Source organism: Nerophis ophidion, linkage group LG10 (genome assembly GCF_033978795.1).
Source record: "Nerophis ophidion isolate RoL-2023_Sa linkage group LG10, RoL_Noph_v1.0, whole genome shotgun sequence".
Lineage (NCBI taxonomy): Eukaryota > Metazoa > Chordata > Actinopteri > Syngnathiformes > Syngnathidae > Nerophis > Nerophis ophidion.
Window position 1 is genome coordinate 37,633,386 of NC_084620.1, and position 27,502 is coordinate 37,660,887.

Here is a 27,502-nt window from a genome sequence, read left to right on the forward strand (position 1 = left end):
AAAGGTAATAAGCGGCATAAAATGGATGGACATAAAAATAACTAAAAACTTGTTGAAAAATAAACAAGTGATTCAATTATAAATACAGATTTCTACACATAGAAGTAATCATCAACTTAAAGTGCCCTCTTTGGGGATTGTAATAGAGATCCATCTGGATTCATCAACTTAATTCTAAACATTTCTTCACAAAAAAATAAATCTTTAACATCAATATTTATGGAACATGTCCACAAAAAAATGTAGCTGTCAACACTGAATATTGCATTGTTGCATTTCTTTTCACAGTTTATAAACTTACATTCATATTTTGTTGAAGTATTATCCATTAAATATATTTATAAAGGATTTTTGAATTGTTGCTATTTTTAGAATATTTTTTTAAAAATCTCACGTACCCCTTGGCATACCTTCAAGTACCCCCATTTGAGAACCACTGCATTGGGTTAGAGATAACTGTTCAATGGGGGCAGCGTGGTAGAGGAGGGGTTAGTGCATCTGCCTCACAATACGTAGGTCCTAGGAGACCTGGGTTCAATCCCAGGCTCAGGATCTTTCTGTGTGGAGTTTGCATGTCCTCCCCATGACTGCGTGGGTTTCCTCCGGGTACTCCGGCTTCCTACCACTTCCAAAGACCTGCACCTGGGGATAGGTTGATTGGCAACACTAAATTGGCCCTAGTGTGTGAATGTGAGTGTGAATGTTGTCTGTCTATTTGTGTTGGCCATGCGATGGTATATATATACATATGTACAAACCCCGTTTCCATATGAGTTGGGAAATTGTGTTGGATGTAAATGTAAACGGAATACAATGTTTTGCAAATCCTTTTCAACCCATATTCAATTAAATGCACTACAAAGACAAGATATTTGATGTTCAAATTCATAAACTTGTTTTTTTTTTTGCAAATAATAATTAACTTAGAATTTCATGGCTGCAGCACGTGCCAAAGTAGTTGGGAAAGGACATGTTCACCACTGTGTTACATCACCTTTTCTTTTAACAACACTCAATAAACGTTTGGGAACTAAGGAAAATAATTGTTGAAGCTTTGAAAGTGGAATTGTTTCCCATTCTTGCTTTATGTAGAGCTTTAGTCGTTCAACAGTCCGGGGTCTCCGTTGTCCTATTTTACGCTTCATAATGCGCCACACATTTTCGATGGGAGACTGGTCTGGACTGCAGGCGGGCCAGGAAAGTACCCGCACTCTTTTTTTTTTACGAAGCCACACTGTTGTAACACTTGTCTTGCTGAAATAAGCAGGGGGGTCCATGATAACGTTGCTTGGATGACAACATTTGTTGCTCCAAAACCTGTATGGACCATTCAGCATTAATGGTGCCTTCACAGATGTGTAAGTTACCCATGCCTTGGGCACTAATACACCCCCATACCATCACAGATGCTGGCTTTTGAACTTTGCGCCTATAACAATCCGAATGGTTATTTTCTTCTTTGTTCTGGAGGACACCACGTCCTCTGTTTCCAAATATAATTTGAAATGTGTACTCGTCAGACCACAGAACACCTTTCCACTTTGCATCACACCATCTTAGGTGAGCTCGGGCCCAGCCAAGCCGGCGGCGTTTCAGGATATTGTTGATAAATGGGTTTGGCTTTGCATAGTAGAGTTTTAACTTGCACTTACAGATGTAGCGACCAACTGTAGTTACTGGCAGTGGTTTTATGAAGTGTTCCTGAGCCCATGTGGCGATATCCTTTACACATTGATGTCGGTTTTTGATGCAGTACCGCCTGAGGGGTCAAAAGTCCACGATATCATTGCTTACGTGCAGTGATTTCTCCAGATTCTTTGAACTTTTTGATGATTTTACGGACCGTAAATGGTAAAATCACTAAATTTCTTGCAATAGCTCATTGAGAAATGTTGTTCTAGAACTGTTCGACAATTTGCTTACAAATTGGTGACCCTCACACCATCCTTGTTTGTGAATTACTTAGCATTTCATGGAAGCTGCTTTTATACCCAATCATGGCACCCACCTGTTCCCAATTAGCCTGCACACCTGTGGGATGTTCCATATAAGTGTTCGATGAGCATTCCTCAACTTTATCAGTATTTATTGCCACCTTTCCCAACTTCTTTGTCACGTGTTGCTGGCATCAAATTCTAAAGTTAATAATTATCTGCAAAAAAAAAATGTTTATCAGTTTGAATATCAAATATGTTGTCTTTGTAGCATATTCAACTGAATATGGGTTGGAAAGGATTTGCAAATCATTGTATTCCGTTTATATTTACATCTAACACAATTTCCCAACTCATATGGAAACGGGGTTCGTATATATATATATATATATATATATATATATATATATATATATATATATATATATATATATATATATATATATATATATATATATATATATAAATATATATATATATATATATATATAAATATATATATATATATATATATATATGTATATATATATACATACATATGTATGTATATATATATATATATATATATACATATGTATATATATATGTATATATATATCCCTACATACCTATGTATATATATATATATATATATATATATATATATATATATATACATATGTATGTATATATATATATATACATATGTATGTATATATATATGTATATATATATATATATATATATATATATATATATATATATATATATATATATATATATGGCTGCGATGAGGTGGCGACTTGTCCATGGTGTATAGCTGGGATAGGCACCAGCGCCCCCTGCGACCCTAAAGGGAATAAGCGGTAGAAAAGGGATGGATGGATGGATAACTGTTCAATGTCGATATAAGTTTAGCAGTGTTTTTTATCAATGTAAAATTAAATAGTGTGCACTATCAGGATCAAAATACCTTTATTGTCATTGCAAACAATGAAATTGAACAGCAATCCAGATCAGTGCTTTTAAAACAACCTATATAAAACACTCTAAGACAGGCCTGGGCAAATTAAGGCCCGGGGGCCACATGCGGCCCGTTGAGCTTTTCAATCTGGCCCGTCGGACATTCCCAAATACTTGTTGTAGACGTTTAAGATGGAAAGTGTAGCTGCCATTATGATGTGCAGTCATGTTTTCTAATGACCGGAAGTATTCAACTATACTAAGTCTTTCAATGTTTGGAATCTGTAGGATGTACTATTTCCTCTGCTCATCTAATTAGTTACTCTGCTCATTTAATTACTTACAATGGTCACTATGAGATATCTCAGATTGTAGGTGTGGTTTTTTATACTGTTTGTTGCATTTTGGTTGTGTTTCGGTTGATTGTAAAATATGTTGTCAATATTCAGTGTTTTATCATTTATAGTTAACATTGTAAATCCCACATTCTTTATTTCCATGTACATTCTGGGTGTCTCATTCAGTAAAAAAAAAATTCAAATTCCATTCTGTTTTTTAAGACGGTCTGTCATAACGTTTTTAACTTTCAATTATCATTGTGAGGTTTTGTATTAGTGTTCCTAAAAATAGATATACCGGCCCCAGACACACTTAAATCTGGCCCCCCGATAAAATAATTGCCCAGGCCTGCTCTAATAAGACAACAACAACAATAACAAATTCACTTGATTGATCGGGTGTACAATTCAACCTCTTCCTGTATGTACAATTAAATATAGCTTTAAAACTACCTTTAAACTCACAATTACAAATAAGTTTTTTGTTTGAACAAAAACTAGTTTAACCTTGACAGCAACAAAATATTCCCCGATTCCAAAGTAAATGTTTTTTTTCATAAATTTTAAATCGACTTAATAAAGAACAAGGCTTTTGAGCAACACTTACACACACGCACACACGCACACACGCACACACGCACACACACACCTGTCACATCATTTTTGATTGACTGATTGATTGAGACTTTAATTAGTAGATTGCACAGTTCAGTACATATTCTGTAACACCCGAATAAGTTTTTCAACTTATTTAAGTCGGGGTTCACGTTTTTACTATTGAAGATTGATTTGATCTGACTTCGTTTTTTTTTGTTTTTTGTTTTTTTTCCATTATATCATTAAATTTACTCGTGAAATTGTAATTATTCTCCAGAAAAGACTTGACTTCTGAAGTGGACTCCCGGTTGCAGTGACCCAAGTAAGCACTAGAGGACGCCATTGACCCCAGAAGACAGTAACTCCATTGAAACAGGTCAGTGGGCTACTTGACATTGTGTGACTCTTGTGTTCTGTCTGCTTTTACACAATTAGCTTGTGTTCTAAAAGTGCAACACTTGGTCTACAACCACATTTGAGCACAATGCATTGATTTAATTTACCATATTGGTTCAAGAAAATCCCAGAACGGCTCCTTGTTGCGCTGTTTATTGAACTTATTCTGACCTTAGAATTCATGGCTTGTTGGTATTGCCTCAACTCAACCACATTTAGGCTGCATTCTCAATGCTGTTTTGTACATCCACATTTGAGCTTCATGCATGCATTGATTATGTTTGTCATACTTGTGAAATCCCCAGAATTATGCAATTTTGAGCTATTGATCCAACCGATAGATAGGACCCAAAACCATGGAGGATCAGATCACTTTGAAGTCAAATATCAACATTTTTTTGCGGCTAATACCTGCGAACAAAGCATCTTGAAGTTAAAAGATAGCTTCTCCCTTGCGGCGATGCACAACACAAACCTATCCCAGTTGAGTGGGGATGGATACAAAGAACAGCTCCTTACCTGTAAGATGAAACCTGAACCCACACAAGGCAAGTAGAGACCAGCCGGGACAAAAGAGGACAAGAAATACACAATGTTTGTGTACAGTTGTATTCTGCTGCGAGAAGCAAACAAACATGGCCACTTTAATTTGCCCATTTAGTATTTCAGCAGAGCCAATGTATAAATAATGCATGTTTTTTTAAAACCCTTTTGTGAACATCGAGGCCTTGTGGATAAAATGATACTCTCTCACGCTCAACAACAGGGAGATTAAACTTTTGTACTGATTTCTGTCTCATTTCCTGCCTTTGCTGCTGCCACCATGCCATCATCCACCCCAGTATCCCCACAGCACAATGTGCTGAAATAAAAACATTGACCATTGCACCATTTTTTGAGGTAAAACCCATCCGGTTGTTGACATTGAAGTGGACTGTAATTTACAAAATGGATGAAGCAGCATGATGCGCTGATCCACTCTCCAGCACCTCCATCCACCCTGGAGACCCATTGGGGCTGATATGTGTGTCCCTTGGGTTGTTTGTAAGACCACTTTCATTATCTCCCCCATTGTCAACATGGGAGCCTCTAGACATAAACAGATAAAATGACCTCCTTCCACTATTATTAAAATCGCGTTTAATTCAATTGGCCTCAATGTTTGGGGATGGAGAGGCATGTGGCAGCTGGTGTGTTCCCCGAAACCTAATATCAAAACCCCAGGACATCTTATTTGCATATATTGAGTGCATGGAGAGGTGCAGGAATCATTTGAGATGTAAAGCTTCTCGCTGGTTTTCACCAAAGAGCATCAAGCATTCGAATGCCGACAGGATTGATCCGTCCTGCGGAGGCAGCAGGCTTGTGTTATTGATTGCCTTCCAGATGGGACAGTCACATTTCTAAAGAAAAAGATCCTTATTCAAATATTTTTGTAAGATATTGATTTGAGGCACCTGCTCATTCTGGGATCCAATACTATAGATTTTTGCTTTTGTTAAAACAATAATGCTGTGTGCAGTTTGTATAGAACTGCACCATCATACAGGCCTAGAAGTTCAGCAGGAAACCACAGCTCCCCATACCAAAAACACACAATCTTGCAACACAATAATCACTTAATTATATTTTTATTTCTGACAGTTTTTTCAAGTTACATTAAGGTCATCATGTTGTCACGTTGGCAGCATTCAGCACATCTGAAAAGAAGTAGGAAGTAGCAAAGCAACATTGATGAATAGGTGGTCAGCAACTCCTAAATAATGCAAGTGCGGATATTATTTTCTGCAACAATGCTGTGACGCAAGTGTTTTGACCTTTTCCGATAGAGAAGTGATAAATGGACTGCTGAATAATGTAGCAGCTCACACTCTTGCGGCAGAATGTGTTGGCTGTGAGGCGAGCGAGGGAGGTCACACACCAATGGTGCACAATTGTGTTCTGTTAGATTGTAGGCCATGAAATGTGGTTGCTGAAGAGTAGTACCTTTTTCTAAACTTGTCAGCCGCACCTCCCCATCGAGATGGTTGTGGACAAGAGCGCTGGTCTCTCAGAACCACACAAATCTCTCGCTTATGCCTCCTAGAAATCGGTAGTGCACACCAAAGGCCGTACCACTGGACTTTGCCTGGCTGGCGTGCAAAACTAAGTATCAATCAATCAAGAAAATCAATCAAAGTTTTCTTATATAGCCCTAATTAACGAGTGTCTCAAAGGGCTGCACAAGCCACAACGACATCCTCAGCTCAGATCCCACATCAGGGCAAGGAAAAACTCAACCCAATGGGCTACAATGAGAAACCTTGGAGGGGACCACAGATGGAGGGACACCCATTACACCCATTTTAATCCATTGCAAGGCATGATGGGAAAAATGCAAAGCACTCTCTCCTCACTGATCCATGTTTGACTTTAACTGCTTGATATTTCTGATTGATTACAAAGCTTTAAAGAGGTTGTCATGGAAGTAAACGAGGTAGGAGAGAAACTTCCACAAATTCTTAATATTCAATTATAATAACTATCAATTGTATATCCATTATATTATTATAATATGTAAACACACACACACACACACATAAACATATTTATGTGGGGTACTCTACTGAATTAAAGCAAAGTGTTGTCCCTTAACCAAAAAAAGGGTTTAGTAAAACAATTAAGTATTCAAAAATGCATTTTGATTTATATTAGGACTTGTTTAAACTCAGGGCATCAATTGAGATAGTGATATGATAAATAAACACAAAATCCTATTTTATAGGGTACATTCTACTGAGAAGTACTTGTCCCCAATGACTCCTAAATTTCAATTTTCTAAAAATACTGCTTAACATTTTTTTTAGATTTGTTTTCATGATAAAATGTAAAATATATTTATGATTAAATTTAAACAGAAGTGTGTGTGCGTGCGTGTGTGCGTGTGTGTGTGTGCGTGTGTACGTATGTATATGTGAATATATATATATATATATATATATATATATATATACGTATATATATATGTATGTATATATATACACATATATTATATATATATATATATATATATATATATATGTTTATATATATATATATATATATATATATATATATATATATATGGCCCTAGTGTGTGAATGTGAGTGTGAATGTTGTCTGTTTATCTGTGTTGGCCCTGCGATGAGGTGGCGACTTGTCCAGGGTGTACCCCGCCTTACGCCCGGTTGTAGCTGAGATAGGCGCCAGCGACCCAAAAAGGGAATAAGCGGTAGAAAATGGATGGATGGATATATACATATATATGTGTATATATATGTATATATATATATATATATATATATATGTATGTATGTATGTATGTATGTATGTATGTATGTACTGTATATATATATGTGTGTGTGTGTGTGTGTGTGTGTGTGTGTGTGTGTGTGTGTGTGTGTGTGTGTGTGTGTGTGTGTGTGTGAATGGGCGAATGTGGAAATACTGTCAAAGCGCTTTGGGCTCCTTAAAACGGGGTAAAAAAGCGCTTTGGGCTCCTTAAAACGGGGTAAAAAAGCGCTATACAAGTACAAACCACTTACCATTTACCATTTATATGCAGTACATCAAATGTGGCGTCATTGCCAAGTACAATTCCAATGTGTGGTATTGTCAGAACAGGCAATATATCCACTTCCCCATTTTACCGGCAAGACAAGTGCATGCACAAAGGAAATCTACATCGTATCCTCTGTTTCATAATCCCGAAAAAATTTGTGTTTTTAATTCCAATACAGTCATCCCTCTTTTATTGCTATTAATTGGTTCCAGACATGCCTGCAATAAATTAATTTCCACCAAGTATAAATCAGTTATAAATTCTATTTTTTTGTAGACAAACTATATATATATAAAAAAAACTAAATAAGTTGTCCAACCTTATGAGAGCCCCATAGATATGAAATAACACACTTTATTCTCATTTACACTCTTTTAATCTAATATAGTAATGCTGCCTGAAGCTTAGCCAATCAGTGGCCAACTGGCCATGATACTGAACAGCGAGCAATCATTAGTTTGGTCTCATCCAGTGGCTTATACTACTGTAGTAATATTATAGAATATATATGTAATAATATAGAATATGCATATATATATATATATATATATATATATATATATATATAATATACTGTATATATGCATATTCTATATATATATATTTGTATATATATTTATATATAATATATGATATATATAGAATATGTATCATATATATATATATATATCTATATATATATATTTTCATTGTGAATAATCTGCAGGGCCTCTTCAATGGTCGGCTGCTCTCCAGTTTCATTTGGGCCGACATCATTCTCCATTACGACAGTTTATATATATATATATATATATATATATATATATATATATATATATATATATATATATATATATGAATGCGATGTGGTGGCGACTTGTCCAGGGTGTACGCCGCCTCCCGCCCGATTGTAGCTGAGATAGGCACCAGCAACCCCCGCGACCCAAAGGGAATAAGCGGTAGAAAATGTATATATATATATATATATATATATATATATATACAAAAAATTGTCCAACTTACATTATATTGTCATCTTCATGGCATTTGCTCAAGGTGACAATGAAGCATTATAAAGTCAAAGTACCAATGATTGTCACACACACACTAGGTGTGGTGAAATTTGTCCTCTGCATTTGATCCATCCCCTTGATCACCCCCTTGGAGGTGAGGGGAGCAGTGGGCAGCAGCGGTGCCGCGCCCGGGAATCATTTTTGGTGATTTAACCCCCAATTCCAACCCTTGATGCTGAGTGCCAAGCAGGGAGGCAATGGATCCCATTTTTATAGTCTTTGGTATGACTCGGCCGGGGTTTGAACTCACAACCTACCGATCTCAGGGCGGATACTCTAACCACTAGGCCACTGAGTAGTGCCATATTATTTAATTCTACCATGTTGGCAAAATATAAACACACAGTAAATGCATTTATAACACGTAAAACATGTTTTATTATACTTGTGTTAGTTTAACCAGCAAGACCATTCGGTCAAACAATTATTGTTAGTCACTGTCATTTCCAAGAGCCAGCACAGACGCAACAATTCAATGCATCACACATTCTGTGGTTAAAATATAGCTCATTGTCATTATTCATTTGACCAGCAGGTGGTGTCTTGTGCCGAAACTCTCTGACCAATTGGCAATGAAGGCCTCACGAGATAGGCGCCAGCGCCCCCCACGACCTCGAAAGGGAATAAGCGGTAGAAAATGGATGGATGGATGGATGGCCTCACAAGGATTCACCTGACCACCATGGTGCCACTACTACATGCCTTTGGTGCAAGGGAGAGGATTTGACATCATAAAGAAGTGGGTGTGACACAATGCCAGAAATATGGAAGGAACCCTCCCAATTAATTATACAGTGACCCCAAGTGGTAGCCTAAAGTCAGGAGGGTGTGAGTTCTCCTTGCCCACTAGTGAGTTTTCCTTGCCCTTATGTGGGTTCTTCCGAGGATGTCGTAGTCGTAGTGGTTTGTACAGTCCTTTGAGACATTTGTGATTTAGGGCTATATAAATAAACATTGATTGATTGATTGATGAAAGGCCACCTGGTGGTAATGAGGTGACACACACACACACACACACACCTGGTGGTTATGAGGTCCCACACACACACACACCTGGTGGTAATGAGGTCCCACACACACACACACACGCACGCACACACACACACACACACACACACACACACACACACACACACACACACACACACACCTGGTGGTAATGAGGTCCGGATCTCAATCCAATCCAAAATGTGTGCTGGAAATTGGAAAAAATGTTCCACGACGAGACTCCAACTTGCACAGCTGATCTGACAAGGGCAATCAGAGAAAGCTGGAGCGAGGTTGATGTTTGTCAGTGGTTAAGTCCATGCAGGCTGTTATAAAAGCTGGAGGGGGTGTGTTCAAGTGTTGTTTTGTTTGTTGTTTTTTTCAAAACTCCATACTCATTTTTCTCAAATTGAGTGATTCCAAAGTTTTAACTCTGTTAGATCTCTTACTGACTTCCTCATTTTATATTCATCAATTATTGAAGTGTTTCTTAAGGACATTTTAAATGACCATGGTTTTGTGTCATGTTTGTTATCTGCCTTATAACTACAAAATGAAATAAGTCATTGAACATCTTCCAAGTCTGGTGATTCATTCATTCATATTTTTTTTTTTCCAAGATGGCGCTGCTGTAGTGGTTGCTGTTGGCAGGAGCTCTGTGCTCTTGTGTCACCCTTTTGTGTTTCCCTCTTGTTTTCATGTGTTATTATATTTTTATGCCTTTTGGTCCAGGACCCTTTGGGACTGTGTGACAAGGGGTGGCACTTTCGTGACCTCTCTGGTGCTTTTTTGTGGACTTCTGGATCTGCCTCCCGGGAGCCTTTTGGTCATGGAGACCAGCTGCTGGGTCTCTGCCACACCAGAGTCGGTTTGGAGGGACTGGAGGAGGTGCGGATGAGGGGACAGGGCTGCGGAGCTAGCACTGAGCGCTGGGACGGAGAGGCTTCGCGGTGTCTTGGCTGGGTGAGCAGGTGTCGGACACCTTAGTCACCTTGGACGTATCCTTGCTCATCCGAGAGTGGAGTCGGCTGTCTTGGTTGCTTTGTTGGGTCTGCTCCTGTCTCTGGCCATGCTCCCTCCACGACTGCGTGGAACACCGAGAGGCCACCACAGTGGATATTTTTCTTTTACTTTTTATTAATAGCTGTATGTAGAAGTGTCTGGTTGTATCTGCTGCTTTAATGTCTTTAATGTCCTCTGCGTTCTTTGATGTTTGATGTTTCCCTCTTACACACATGGAAGAGGGATGTGTACTATGGCAATGAGTTGTTTTTTTCCCTTGGCCTCAGTCTGCACCCCCTCTCCAGGGCCTAGGCTAAAACCGATTTTTTTAAATTTTATTTTAATCTTCGATTTTTTTCTCCCATTTCCCCCCCCCCCCTGTTTACCTGTATCTCATTTTTTTTGTAAGGGGCGCTGGAAGCCGGCAGACCTGTCAGCGATCCTGTTCTGTCTCCCTGTAATGTTTGTCTGATCTTGAATGGGATTGTGCGGAAAATTTAAATTTTCCTGAAGGAACTCTCCTGACGGAATAAATAAAGTACTATCTAATCTAATCAATAATTGTTGCCAGGTCTTCTATAAGCTTCATTGCATTTTTATTTTATTTATTCATTTAAAAACTAATGCAACAACAGCATTTAGCGTGAACAAAGAGGAGCTGAAAGAAGTACAACGTATAATATTTGCCCTATATCAACACAAAGGCATATACAGTTTCAGTTCATTTGAGCTTGATACAGAACATCAAAATACCTTAATAAAATTGATCTACGACTCCGCGGTATATATTTTTGTTGTATTAATCATTTGACATTCTTCTTAAACAAAAACATGGCCTCAGAAGTTTTGATTGTACAATCAAGACTATTCCACAGACCGACTCCTTTGAGACACATATTTCCTCTACAGATGACTGAAACTGGTTTTGTAAAAACCTTTAGTTCATATATATGTTTTTTAGAAGGTTATACTCTACTAATTCACTAAATGTCAGTGTTTGTAATTGTATAAATAGAGGATTGGTTAGCTCTTCGTGTCTACTTCCACTGACGACTAATCACTCTTTTCTGTCAAAGAAAAAATGGATTGATGCATGTTTTGCAGGCACTTCCCCATCCTCCAATGCAGTAGGTCTCATATGGAACAATCAATGAGTTATACAACAAATACAATGCACTCTTATTTAGAGAATTGTTAACTTTATACAGAACAGCTATGATCTGGGATACCATTACTTTGACATGATCAATATGTGATTTCCATGTCAAGTGTTCGTCAATCATAATACCTACAAACTTAATCTCATGTGCCCTTTCAATTTCTAATCCATTAATAACTAATGACGTGTCAACGTTTTTCCTTTTTGTTACAAAAAAAACATAAATATAATTTTCTAATATATAACAACAATTTTTTTGCCATAAAACCACATAATTTTTTTCTGTAATACATTTTCTACAGTTTGTAGAGGGTAATTTATATTTTCTCCTGAATAAAATTATATAAAGTGGTGTAATCCGCAAATAGATAGATAGATAGATAGATAGTACGTTATTGATTCCCTCAGGAGAGTTCCTTCAGGAAAATTAAAAGCCTTGGACATAGACAAACTTGATTGATCCACAAGGGAAATTGGTCCACACAGTAGCTCAGTTACAAAGAATGGAAAGGGTAAGGATGGAAAGGATAAAGCACAATAAGAGTGAAAACAAAAGGTATAAAGTAGACTAAAAATGTACCATAGTAGCAATATAACTTATATGTAATATTTACATATTATGTACATAATATATACACTGATTTATTATATTAGTATATTATTTTATATTTTTATATGATGTATACAATATCTAACACATCTCAATTACCATGTACAATATTACAGTATATGTAAAAGGTGCAGCAATAAAAAAAAAAAGGACAGCATAAAATATACATAACATAGAACAAAATAGAAGAAGTACTTTCCATTTTGCTAAGAACTTTTCTTCCAAGAATAGACCAATTTCTCTGCAGTTTATCCCAAATATTCAGGTTCTATAAAATATTTGAAACTGGATTCAAAATGCGGTATATGTTTAAAAGGTACAATCTCAAATTTGTTACAATTTAGTTTTTGTAGAAATTTTTAACAATTTTAAGGATTTGGGTGAAACTTTTTTTTCCTTTTTTTTTATATGAACCTTTATTTATAATATGCAATATTTATTAATTCTTTGATTGTAAGTAAAATTAAAAAAAGTACAGAAACAGTACAAAAACAGAACAAAACAGCGCCAGGGTGATGTAAACTCAATAAAGTAACTAAAATAGAATGCAATATATATATATATATATATATATATATATATATATATATATATATATATATATATATATATATATATGTATATATATATAAAATTGTCCAACTTACATTATATTGTCATCTTCATGGCATTTGCTCAAGGTGACAATAAAGCATTATACAAACTGCCATATCATTTAATTCTACCATGTTAGCAAAACATAAACACACAGTAAATGCATTTATAACACGTAAAACATGTTTTATTATACATGTGTTAGTTTAACCAGCAATATATATATATATATATATATATATATGTAAAAAAAAATGTAAAGCCATAGGCTCACACAAGTTCCATAAATAATCCAAATTTGGAGCACAGCATCATAGTTTTCACAGCTTTTTGGTTGTTAAAGTTAGAAAGCGTTTTAAAGTAAAGTTCTAATTCTTTTTTAAGGGCACAAAAAACAGGTTGGATATTGAGAAACTTCCATTGATGAATATAATTTCTATAGTGTATTTCTATAGTGTTTTGTATATTGTACAGGATTGCTTATTATTCTTATTGGATGGTAGTCTGTTTATTTCAATTGTTAGTTTTTTCCTTTATTACCTCTTGTGTTATTTATTTAACCCCATATTTGTTCCCACTACCGCACCTTAAGTTGGAGTCTTTAATCTCGTTATATGCAAATATAATGACAATAAAGTCCATTCTATTCTATTCTATTCTATTCTAAAACTTTACCAACAGTATAATGAGGTTGCAAAGGTAATATTCATTTTAATTTTTTTTTCATAAAGTGTAGTACTTGGGTAAATCGACCCACCTCCAAAGACATGCACCTGTGGATAGGTTCATTTAAAAAAAAAAAATGTCATACGGTGTAGTACTCCGGCTTCCTCCCACTTCCAAAGACATGCACCTGGGGATAGGTTGATTCCATCCATCCATTTCCTACCGCTTGTCCCTTACGGGGTCGCGGGGGGCGCTGGCGCCTATCTCAGCTTCAATCGGGCGGAAGGCGGGGTACACCCTGGACAAGTCGCTACCTCATCGCAGGGCCGACACAGATAGACAGACAACATTCACACTCACATTCACACACTAGGGCCAATTTAGTGTTGCCAATCAACCTATCCCCAGGTGCATGTCTTTGGAAGTGGGAGAAAGCCGGAGTACCCGGAGGGAACCCACGCATTCACGGGGAGAACATGCAAACTCCACACAGAAAGATCCCGAGCCTGGATTTGAACCCAGGACTACAGGAACTTTGTATTGTGAGGCAGACGCACTAACCCCTCTGCCACCGTGAAGCCCGGATAGGTTGATTGGTAACACTAAATTGGCCCTAGTGTGTGAATGTGAGTGTGAATGTTGTCTGTCTATCTGTGTTGGCCCTGCGATGGGGTGGCGACTTGTCCAGGGTGTACACCGCCTTCCGCCCGATTGTAACTGAGATAGGCACCAGCGCCCCCTAGGCCCCCAAAGGGAATAAGCGGTAGAAAATGGATGAATGTACAGTTTAGTAATTGGGTGAATCGGCCCACCTCCAAAGACATGCACCTGGGGATAGGTTGATTGGCCACACTAAATTGGCCCTAGTGTGTGAATGTGAGTGTGAATGTTGTCTGTCTATCTGTGTTGGCCCTGTGATGAGGTGGCGACTTGTCCAGGGTGTACGCCGCCTTCCGCCCGAATGATTGATTGATTGATGCTTTTATTAGTAGATTGCACAGTTCAGTACATATTCCGTACAATTGACCACTAAATGGTAACACCCGAATAAATTTTTCAACTTGTTTAAGTCGGTGTCCACGTTAATCAATTCATGGTATAAATATATACTATCAGCATAATACATTCATCACAGGTTTATCATCATAGTATATACATTGAATTATTTACATTATTTATAATCCGGGGGGTGGGATGAGGAGGGTTTGGTTGATATCAACACTTCAGTCATCAACAATTGCATCAACAGAGAAATGGACATTGAAACAGTGTAGGTCTGACTTAGTAAGATATGTACAGCCAGCAGAGAACAAAGTGAGTTCAGATAGCATAAGAACAAGTAAATACATTAGAAGTACATTTCATTATTTACATTAGGTTATTTATAATCCGGGGAGATGGGATGTGAATGGTGGAGGTTATTAGTAAAGGGTTTAAGTTGCCTCGAGGTGTTGTTTTAGAGCTGTTTTCAAGGAATACAGAGATGCACTCACTTTTACACCTGTTGGGAGTGCATTCCACATTGATGTGGCATAGAAAGAGAATGAGTTAAGACCTTTGTTTGATCGGAATCCAGCTGAGATAGGCTCCAGCACCTCCCGCGACCCCAAAATGGACAAGCGGTAGAAATGGATGAATGGATGGATGGGTAGCTCAGTAAATCGGGCCGTGACGTAAAAAACGTAACCCGTAGCCCCGCCCTCCCCGAAAGAACTAACCAAAGCGCAAAAACCTTGGCAAATAATTTTTCCTTGACATGTTTCGCTGATGTTGAAAGTGCCTTGACCTTTGTGTGCATTATTAATGTATGTTTGTTGTTCAATAAAAAAATTAAAAAGTGAATTATATTTATATTGCACTTTTTCTCCAGTGACTCAAAGCGCTTTACATAGTGAAACCCAATATCTAATTTTCGCATTTAAAGGCCTACTGAAATGAGATTCTCTTATTTAAACGGGGATAGCAGGTCCATTCTATGTGTCATAATTGATCATTTTGCGATATTGCCATATTTTTGCTGAAAGGATTTAGTAGAGAACATCCACGATAAAGTTCGCAACTTTCGGTGTTAAGAGAACCTCTACCGGAAGTCGCAGACGATGACGTCACATGTGTGATGGCTCCTCACATATTCACATTGTTTTTAATGGGAGCCTCCAACAAAAAGTACTATTCGGACCAAGAAAACAACAATTTCCCCATTAATTTGAGCGAGGATGAAAGATTTGTGTTTGAGGATATTGATAGCGACGGACTAGAAAAAAAAAATTCATTAAAAAAAATAAGTAAAAAAAAAAACACGATTGCATTGGGACAGATTCCGATGTTTTTAGAAACATTTACTAGGATAATTCTGGGAAATTCCTTGTCTTTCTATTGTGTTGATAGTGTTTTAGTGAGTTAAATATTACCTGATAGTCGGAAGGGTGTCTCCACGGGTGTCTTGATGCGCTGTGTCTCAGGGGAGTCGACGGCAGCTATGGACGGCACAAGCTTTGCTTTTCTCCGGTAAGAAGCGACTTTTTAACTATAATTTTCTCACCGAAAACTGCTGGTTGACATTCGGTAGGATCCAGGTTGGCTAGACCGCGCTCTGATCCATAGGAAAGTTTCACCTCCAGGAATTTTAAACAAGGAATCACTGTGTGTTTGTGTGGCTAAAGGCTAAAGCTTCCCAACACCATCTTTCTACAGTGACTTCTCCATTATTAATTGAACAAATTGCAAAAGATTCAGCAACACAGATCTCCAAATAATGTGTAATTATGTCGTTAAAGCAGACGACTTTTAGCTGTGTGTGTGTGCAGCGCTCATATTTCCGTAAAACCCGTGACGTCTTGCTTACACGTCATCATTACACAACGTTTTCAAATTTAAAATTGTAATTTAGTAAACTAAAAAGGCCGTATTGGCATGTGTTACAACGTTAATATTTCATCATTGATATATTAACTATCAGACTGCGTGGTGGGTAGTAGTCAGGGGCGTAGCCAGACAGATTTCACTGGGGCACGTGCCCCACTGTTGATCCGCAGTGCCCCAGTACAAATTTCACCAATAAAAAAAAACGCTTCAGAGTTTTAAGTCTACATAACATAGACAACAGCGCACGTACTACTTAGTATGGTAATTGATTGCTACTGTATTCACTCCACGTAACAATGAGCACATGGCTAATTAATATGGTAATTTATTCACGTGTGGATTGAGACTTCAGTTGAGAGAGAGAGATAGAGAGAGAGAGAGAGAGAGAGAGAGAGAGAGAGGATGCGAATCACTGCTGAGGTAGGTAACGTTAGCCAACAACAATTTGTTCATTACATTATTTTGATTTTGATTTGACTCAAACTGTAACTCCCAGATGGATTTAAGAAATTTATTCGCCCGCAGCAGGGAAGAATCAGCGAAGAATGAGAGATGTAAGTGAAATCCTAGCTAGCTAGGCAACATCATTGTCTTAAGTTGATGCTAAGTTAGCTAACGTTATTCCTTGTATCAAGACAAACATATTCATTTGCTGTATGAGCTGTCGGGGGAATTTCCAATGAACACGAAACAATGTTGGTTATTGTCTGCTGGTTCTGCATCAATGATGATTTGGAGTAAGCATGTGTGAGTTAAGTGCTTCTCAAATGGTTTATCTTCAGGAAGAAAAACATTTTTCCATATCATCAAGTCGTGAGCCAAATTTTTAAATCATTCAAGTTTATTTCACAGAAAAATAGCACAGTAGACTTGTCTTGTTAATCGGTGTGACTTTGACTAAAATAATCTTGTTTTGTCACCAGAAAAATGGCTACAGCTAAAGCATCTGGTTTTGTTTCCAGAAAAAATAGTAACATTTCTGTATTTGTTTTCAGAAAGATGGCTGAAAATATCGGGTTTTGTTGCCCCATTTAGATTAAAAAAATATATATTTCCATGTCTGTCCTGAGTCCTCCTCCAACTTGTTAGTCGGTTTGCCTTTTGCTAAAATACTCACTAATAGCCACTACAAAAATGGCTAAAAATATCTGGTTTTGTTGCCACAATTTGATTTTTTTCTCCCTAAACTTTTTTTTTTCATGCACATATCTGACTGCGACTCACTGAAAATGACACACAATCCACTTTTATGTCACGACCCAGCAGTTGGGAACCCCTGGTCAACTGTATAACAGTTACTGTAATATTTCCATGTCTGTCCAGAGTGATTGACCACTTTGCAAAAATGAAAAGGAGACGTTACAGTTTACTTCTCAGAAAATGATTCCCTGAACAGACACACAACAGTTGTTCATTTATTCTACTACTGTGGCTTTATTGTTTTGTGTATATTTTATAGTTTTGTGTATCTGAAATAGGATTAGCCACATTGCCATAAATGGAAATTAAATAATATAAAAGAACTCAGAGATGTAAGGGTGCTTTATTTTTTGTTTTACTTTTGTAGATGTTAAATTTGCAGATGATTACTGCAATATATATTTGAAAAAGATTAATTGCTCTTCCTTTTTGCTTTAACCAGTAGCAGTTTAGAAGTCTGGAGTAAAAAAAGTGCACTAGTAGGTCAAATGCATTAGTTAATTTCAGGTGGTTAATCAAAGATCCGTACAACATAATCTGATATGATTTCATAGTTTAAAGCACTATTTATGTATTTTTTATGATAAATAAGTGCTAAAAATGTTTTTGCTTGCGCGCTTTGCATGCTTACATGAATTATTTGTGCCCCAGGTGTGCCCCAGTACAGTATTAGGTCTAGTGACGCCCCTGGTAGTAGTGGGTTTCAGTAGGCCTTTAAACCAGTGTGGGTGGCACTGGGAGCAGGTGGGTAAATTGTCTTGCCCAAGGACACAACGGCAGTGACTATAGGATGGTGGAAGCGGCCGCTCTACCAACCGAGCTATACCGCCCCAAAGAAAACTTGGCAAAATGACAACGGAGCACAACATAAAATGTTATATAAAAAAATCATTTTGATGCGTTCGTTAGCTTAAACGTGACAGCCAAATCACGTGTTTAAGCGGCTCGCGTGCCCGTTGGCTCCGCCCCCGGAAGTCCACATAAACAAACCGACGACGCCGAAGGAGCCGAGAGCGTTATGGCGGAGCTAGTAACTGTAACGCTGCCTTCTCACAACCTTCGCCTATAATTTATTTCGACGTAAACTTGACGCCTGCACATGTGCCTCCTTTTTTATTTGCGGCGAGGGTGATAGAATAAGCCTCACCCCCCCAATAAAGCTCGCTATAAGACGCCACAAGCGGGGCTGAGTGGTGAAGTAACGCGACACCGCGGAGGAGGAGGAGGAGGAGGAGGAGGAGGAGAAGGAAAAGGAGGAGGAGGGACGCTCGCTCCGGGGATGATTGATTGTTAGACGGACGCCGCGGCAGCAGGCAGAGGACATATAGCGGGACGTGGTTTGGCAGGTAAGTGCGTGGGCGCGTGACGTCCCCCTGCTCGAGCGACATGCGTGCGTCGCCTTGATGACTTCAGCCATTTCCGTGCGCATCATCGCGTACGTGCGTGATCGACAGCTCGGTTCTGGCATCCATAATTGACGAGCCGAGGCGAGCACGCAGCTAGCTAGCTTGCAGCGGGGCTTCGAAACAGCAACCCCCCCTCCCCCCGCGAGCGGGAGTGCATGGAGCTTCAACGCCGACTGATTGGATCAATTTTACAGCGTGTGTAAATTGGCTAACAATGAGAGGCGCTATCAGCTGAGAGCAGATAACAGTTCCTGCGTGCAGGCGGCACAGTGACTTTCGCATGTCTTCTGCATTTTGTAGGTCCTGCAAAACCAAGAGGAGGGCAAACTTCAAGTAAGAAGTTTGCTGAGTCATCCATTGACTTTCATACCCACAGATGATGTGATATACTTCTTCTCCATTCAGAGCCAAGAGGAAGGTGCTGGCCTGCATTCCCCCTCCCCCTGCAGGATGCTACGCCGCAGCTCACCTTGAAAGAGCGGGCTGCGCCGTGACCCCCACCACATCTGTCAAAAAAAGTCAACCCGCGGCCTCCGGAGCCAACATGGGACACTCTGACGTGGCCCAAGCTGGATTTTAAAGAAGCTCCAACCTCCCGAGATGGAGAGGCTGGAACCGGAGCAGGAGAGGGAGGCCGAGGCGCCCATGCACAGCGTACACGGAGCCAACCGGACTCGGCCGTCGTCCTACCGGGCCCTGCGCAGCGCCGTGTCCAGCCTGGCCCGCTTGGACGACTTCAGCTGCGAAAAGATAGGAGCCGGGTTCTTCTCTGAGGTGTTTAAGGTGAGCGGTCGGGAAGCGCGTCCAAACTGCGGTACCACTCGTCATGGCAAACTTGCTCTCGGACTTGGTCCAGAACATTGCGCTCTAAAGTCACGTGAGAGGTGTTTTGACTAGGGATGTGCGATAATATTGGCAGGCCGATAATGCTTTAAAATGTAATATTGGAAATTATCTGTATTGGTTTCAAAAATTAAAATTCATTACTTTTTAAAACGCCGCTCTGTACACGGACGTAGGGAGAAGTACAGAGCGCCAACAAACCTTAAAGGCACTGCCTTTGCGTGCTGGCCCAGTCACATAATATCTACAGCTTTTCACACACACATACACGTGAAAGCAAGGCTTACTTGGTCAACTGCCTTACAGGTCACACTGAGGGTGGCCGTATAAACAACTTTAACACTGTTACAAATATGTGCCACACTGTGAACCCACACCAAACAACAATGACAAACACATTTCAGGAGAACATCTGCACCGTAACACAACATAAACACAACAGAACAAATACCCAGAACCCCTCGCAGCACTAACTCTTCCGGGATGCTACAATATACACCCCGCCCACCTCAACCTCCTCATGCTCTATCAGGGAGCGCATGGCCCAAATTCCAAGCTGCTGTTTTGAGGCATGTTAAAAAAAGTAATTCACTTTTTAACTTCAATAATAAATATGGCAGTACCATGTTGGCATTTTTTTCCATAACTTGAGTCGATTTATTTTGGAAAACCTTGTTACATTGTTTAATGCATCAAGCATCACAACAAAAATATGCATAATAATGTGTTAAATCCACGACTGTATATATCGGTATCAGTTGATATCGGAATCGGTAATTAAGAGTTGGACAATATCGGAATATCGGATATTGGCAAAAAAGCCATTATCGCACATCTCTAGTTTTGACCCAGCAGAGTTTGGCCAGACAATCTCCTGAATGATTGGTCAAAAGCCCCTCACCTGAATACAGGGCGCCATGTTTGAGACCTGCTCTAAAATGGAGTTGACCATACTCTATATAAGTTGTATTCACGCCCGGCTCCAAGTGGTGGGCCAGGGAGTGTCTGTTCTGGGCGGCATTGTGCCTTTCTCAACGAAAAATGCCCCATGTTTGCATTGTTTTAGGCCGGGGGTGCCCATTACGTCGATCGTGAGCTACTGGTCGATCGTGGAGGGTGTGTCAGTCGATCGCCAGCCAGGCATTAAAAAAAATAGACCTAAATATAGCGATCATCAATCTTCACTAAGATGTCACTTAATTTACATTCACGGCACCCGAGGGTCTTGTGAGATGACGCTGGCTGCCGCGAGCTCATTATTAAAAAAGCATGACAGAGAGGAGCGTGAGAAACACTTTTTTTATTTGACTCTCACTTCGTACCACTGTCAAAACTCTAAAGCCCGACTGCACAGTTCTTGTCTTCACAATAAAATCTCTGCTCTATCCTGCCAGCGCTAACAAAATAAGAGTCTCAGAAAGCTGGCGTGCACAAGCTAGCAAGCTACGGAGTTTGCCGCTAATATATTTCTTTTAAAGTGTATAAAATGACTATGGAAGATGGACAAACAAGATGCCAAAACCAACCACTTTCATGTAGTATTGAGCAGAAAGGAGGACTTTTTTTCTCCTCCATTTGAAAATGCGGACTTTATCAGCACTACTGTCTGATTCCAATCAATGCAAGTAATCAGAACCAGGTAATACACCAACCTATATTCTTGTCTTCATGAAAGAAATGAATCTATATGTGCTTAACACCATTAACTTGTTGACAAAAATGTCTCTTCATAAATAAATACAAATGTATATATATGAATGAGGTAGATCTCTTCAACTTGGTCAATTAAAGTATCTTGCCTGCAGAAAGTGTGGGCACCCCTGGTTTAGGCTGTTGGAACCTTTCAAAAGGATAAGAGTTACCCAAGAGGTAATCAAGAAGGGCGAAAAATGTCACGACTTTACGAAAAACAATGACAAAAATTGCTCGCACTCCAGTCCAAGGGAGCAAGCAGAGTCTAAGTTTTTTTTAATTATACTTTTAAAATTTAATATTTTCAATTTAAGTATTATCTTGATTTTTTTCAATTGAAAATAGTAATTCTTTATTTTTTGCCGAGGTGGAAAATTGTCTTGTGTTGTTTAATTATCTTATTTTGAAGTTCTCAAAAGGCATTTTTGCTACGAGTGTTTTGCAAGCACAAACTCGGCGAGTCTTAAAAAGAATAAAGAAATGAGCGAAACTTAAGAGTTAAGTTTTCACAAAGGCAACAATCATAAATGAATCTTTCTGCACATACATAATGTTGACATCTGTATAGTTGTATTTTGAGAATGATGGTGAAAACCCGCACTCGTAATAGAGCATCAAACATGGCTGTAGACGCGAGGTTAACTCATGAAATGCAACCTTACTTGAGCGAAAATGATGCATGATTTATCCGGAAGAGTCTAGATACCGATTTGCTTGCAGCCACACACAAGTTGTAGTCCGCCATGCTTTTTTCCGAGTTTTCATCTGTTCTGTCGTGTAAAATGATGTCTGGAGCACAAGATAGTTCCTCATGGCTGGGAACGTGACCGACGGAAAATAACTTGATTAAAGTAATGTTTTATTTTCCTATATTTTAAACAATGTTACTGTCCAAACTGTGTAATGTTACAGTGGCCAAAAATATAAATATACTTGTTAAATAAAAACCTCTGCATTGGGGATGGCGCGGCGCAATTGAAAGAGTGGCCGTGCTAGCAACCTGAGGGTTCCTGGTTCAATCCCCACCTTCTACCAATCTCGTCACGTCCGTTGTGTCGTTAAGCAAGACACTTCACCCTTGCTCCTAAAGGGTCGTGGTTAGGGCCTTGCATGCCAGCTCCCGCCTTCAATGTGTGAATGGGTGAATGTGGAAATAGTGTCGAAGCGCTTTGAGTACCTTAAAGGTTGAAAAGCGCTATACAAGCATAACCCATTTTAATACTTTGGCCTACTATGCTACTGTATTTTAATGTTGGTCATGGTGGTACTTGGAGAGCGGAGTGTTTTCTGGGTACTTTGTGAAAACGTTTGAGAAACACTGCTGAGGAGAAAGGGGTGGCTATTGTTACCACCCAAACACTGACCACTAGGAGTCCTGTGACAAAATTGTCTGAGGGACATGTAGTAAAAAAAGGATGGATGAGTGAATTGATTACAAAATATGCTTTGAAAGCCATGCTTCCACACATACATCCTAAAATGATAGTACATCAAAAGGTCAATTAGATGTTTTACTTGATGGCAGCCATGCTTCCTAACCAATCTTGCTTACATGTTACACACATAAATGTGCCACTAACTTGTACAGAGATGCGGCTAAACACCCTACATTTAGTGAATTGGTTGAGCTGTATTTTAATTTTTTTTTTAACCCCATCATGAGCAGGAAACGTCTCTCACAAATCTTCACTTGATGAGGCCGTGTGTTTGTTTTAGTATGCAAGCTTATCCAATCAGCACCACAGAATGTAACAAAAGTTAACCAAAATGTACTTTGTCACGCTGCACTACATTAATCTATTCTTATTTACACGGTTATTATAACGTATAGGGCACACGTGCACCCCTTTTTTATTTTTTTCTTTAATTGGCTGCCCCCCCCCCCCCCCCCCCCCCCCCTTCAGCCAAGTTGGCCTTTTGAATAGCAAACGAGCAGGCAAATGTCAGCACGTTTACTGCTGCCTTGTCAAGTTGCCACTTGAAGATGGCCGTAGCCTTTTGATGGTGTCAAAGACACGCTGACATGATTTAGGGTAAAACACTCTCTTTAAGGGGAGATCAATGAAAGTAATCCATATTTATGGTATGGCATTGTGCAGAGGAAGGAGGGGGCGAAAATAGGTGGGTAAAGACATTTTTTGGGATTGCTTTTTTAATTTGGTTCAAAGTAACGCACTTGTTTGTTTCCCCTCCCTTTCCTAAAACTAGTCTGACAATACCTGAGGGCCTCCAGGCAATTAAACAAATGTATTTCAACACGTCTCACTAAACTGTTACAAGTGCTTGTCACACTGTACTTTTTAATGGTTATTATTCATCACATACACAAGTGATCCCATGCGCATGTCATTTGCAGGGGATGTCACTAATGGCTTTCCAAATGCTGCTCTTAGAGTAAGATTTAATGACAAAAATGACAATGATGCGTTTGCAGTGCCTTGCAGAAAAGAAAATGTGTGAGTTTTCCTGTGAGGGCATGTTGAGATCTGAACTTTTCTTTGCTAAGAATCATCTCAGTGCTGGAAAATGCATTGTTTGAAGGACACAACTTCAACCAGTAGAAAAAAATGCAGAACGTGCCTTCACTTGTAATGTTTATTACTCCGAACATCTCGACTGGATCCGACATTAAGCTAGAAGGGTATGTGTTGACACTGCTGGGTGTTAGCTACTCACCTTTTTAGAATAGAAGCTTGTTTGCTTGCTTTCTAGAATAGAAGGCACGATTTAGACTTAGACAAACTTTAATGATCCACAAGGGAAATTGTTTCACATTGTAGCTCAGGTACAAAGGATAAGGATGCAAAGGATAATGCGCACACACAAGGGCAAAAAAAGAGGGCGAAAACAAAAGGTATAAAGTACAAAAGCCAAAACCAGTGAAGTTGGTATGTTGTGTAGTTCATAAATAAAAACAGAATACAATGATTTGCAAATTATTTTCAACTTGTATTCATTTGAATAGACTGCAAAACAAAATATTTAATGTTTGAACTGAGAAGCAACATTTTTTTTGCAAATAATCATTAACTTAGAATTTAATGGCAGCAACACATTGCAAAAAAGTTGACACAGAGGCATTTTTACCAGTGTTACATGGCCTTTCCTTTTAACAACACTTTTTGTAAAGGTTTGGGAACTGAGGAGACCAATTTTTGGAGCTTTTCAGGTGGAATTCTTTCCCATTCTTGCTTGATGTACAGCTTAAGTTGTTCAACAGTCTGGGGTCTCCGTTAGGGTATTTTAGGCTTTATAATGCTCCACATGTTTTCAACGGGAGACAGGTGTGGACTACAGGCAGGCCAGTCTGGTAGCCGCACTCTTTTACTATGAAGCCACTCTGTTGTAACATATGGCTTTGCATTATCTTGCTGAAATAAGCAAGGGCGTCCATGATAACGTTGTTTGGATGGGAATATATGTTGCTCCAAAACCTGTATGTACCTTTCAGTATTAATGGTGCCTTCACAGATGTGTAACCCATGCCTTGGGCACTAATACACCCCCATACCATCACAGAATCTGGCTTTTGAACTTTGCGCTTATAATAATCAGGATGGTTCTTTTCCTCTTTGGTCCGGAGGACACAACGTCCACAGTTTCCAAAAACACTTTGAAAACGTGGACTCGTCAGACCAAAGAACACTTTTCAATTTCCATCAGTCCATTTTAGATGAGCTCGAGCCCAGCAAAGCCGGCAGCGTTTCTGGGTGTTGTTGATAACTTGCCTTTGCCTTGCATAGTAGAGTTTTAACTTGCACTTAGAGATGTAGCAACAAACAGTAGTTACTGACAGTGGTTTTCTGAAGTGTTCCTGAGCCCATGTGGTGATATACTTTACTCACTGTCACGTTTTGATGCAGTACTACCTGAGGGATTGAAGGTCCGTAAAATCATCGCTTACGTGCAGTGATTTCTCCAGATTCTCTGAACCTTTTGATGATATTACAGACCGTAGATGGTGAAATTCCTAAATTCTTTGCAATAGCTTGTTGAGAAATGTTGTTGTTAACCTGTTGGACAATTTGCTCAATAATTTGTTCACAAAGTGGTGACCCTCACCCTATCCTTGTTTTTAATGACTGAGTATTTCATGGAATCTGCTTTTATACCCAAATATGCCACCCACCTGTTCCCAATTAGCCTGTTCACCTCTGGGCTTTTCCAAATAAGTGCTTGATGTGCATTCCTCAACTTTCTCAGTCTTTTTGGTCACTTGTGCCAGCTTTTTTGAAACACGTTGCAGGCATCAAATTCCAAATGAGCTAATATTTGGAAAAAAATAACAGTTTACCAGTGCAAATGTTAAGTATCTTGTCTTTGCAGTCTATTCAATTGAATATAGGTTGAGAAGGATTTGAAAATCATTTTTTTGTTTTTTATGTATGATTTAAACAATGTGCCAACTTCACTGGTTTGGGGTTTGTAGACTAAAAATGTACCATAGTTGCATTATAACATATTTTTATTTAGCCTTTATTTAACCAGGTAATAATCCCATTGAGATCAAAGATCTCTTTTCCAAGGGAGACCTGGCCAAGAGGGCAGCAGCAAGGTTACAATAAACATAGTAAACAAAACATAAAACATCACATTTACAACATTAAAACTTGCTCATATGACACATGTGCATACAGACAAGGTAGACTGCAATCCTTTCACAGAAGCTTTAAACTCATTCAATGTAACAAGGGTTTGAAGTTGAATATTGGATTGTAGGTTATTCCAAACCTTCGTTGCTGAAATCCTAAACGCTTTCTTGCCCAGTTCAGTACTTACTTTGGGGACGACAAATTGAAGAACATTCATTGAACGCAGATTGTGACTTCACTGTTTTTTTGTTAAAAGACAAGATAGATAAGATGGAGTGATACAAAGTGGTTTTGTAAATGAAAACATACCAATGATTGAGGCGTCGAGCACATAAAGATGTCCAGTTAACCAACATATGTAATATTTACATATAATATATACTGATATTATAGTTTATATTTAACAAATCCCAATTACCATGTACAATATTACAGTGTATGTAACAGTTGCAGCATAGAATAGAGCAAAGGTAGGGAACCTATGGCTCTAGAGCCAGATGTGGCTCTTTTGATGACTGCACCTGGCTCTCAGATAAATCTTAGCTGACATTGCTTAACACGATAAGTAATGAATAATTCCGCAGGTAATCACAGTGTCAAAAATATCGTTCAAAATATAAAACATTCTCATGCATTTCCATCCATCCATCCCGTTTCTACCGCACCTGTTCAAGAAGTTGCATTAATGGTAAGAAGTATTTTTAAAATTTTTGGTTAGCCTCAGAATAACAATGTTATTAAAAAGAATAAGAAACTTATTATACTCTAAAAATGTTGGTCTTTTGTAAAAATGCACACATATAGTTGTATTCAGTGTTTAAAAAAATAAATAAAATGGCTCTCACGGAAATACTTTTAAAAATATTTGGCTTGTATGGCTCCCTCAGCCAGAAAGGTTCCCGACCCCTGGAATAGAGAATAGATCCAGCAGAAAATATACAAGATAAACAAAGAGAGATAGCTAACATAGAAGCGGTCAGGTAATAGACATCTATTAGTGGTGAAATCGAACTACTTTTCTTTAGCAGATACATACTAGTCATGTAA

General features: G+C 38.7%; 1 protein-coding gene across 3 annotated transcripts in view; it reads left to right on the forward strand.

Moving 5' to 3' along the window:
* The first annotated feature begins 18,891 nt into the window (after nt 1–18,891).
* Nucleotides 18,892–27,502, forward strand: part of tesk1b (testis associated actin remodelling kinase 1b) — a 37,042-nt gene continuing 28,431 nt past the window's right edge. The window contains exons 1-3 of one of the 3 annotated variants that reach the window (XM_061913647.1): nt 18,892–19,523; nt 19,629–19,661; nt 19,734–20,111. In XM_061913647.1, the coding sequence (XP_061769631.1) occupies nt 19,929–20,111 (183 nt within the window). In that variant the 5' untranslated portion in view covers nt 18,892–19,523; nt 19,629–19,661; nt 19,734–19,928. Of the gene's footprint in view, nt 19,662–19,733; nt 20,112–27,502 lie in introns of all 3 variants that reach the window. The other 2 variants (XM_061913646.1, XM_061913645.1) reach the window with 2 other exon arrangements.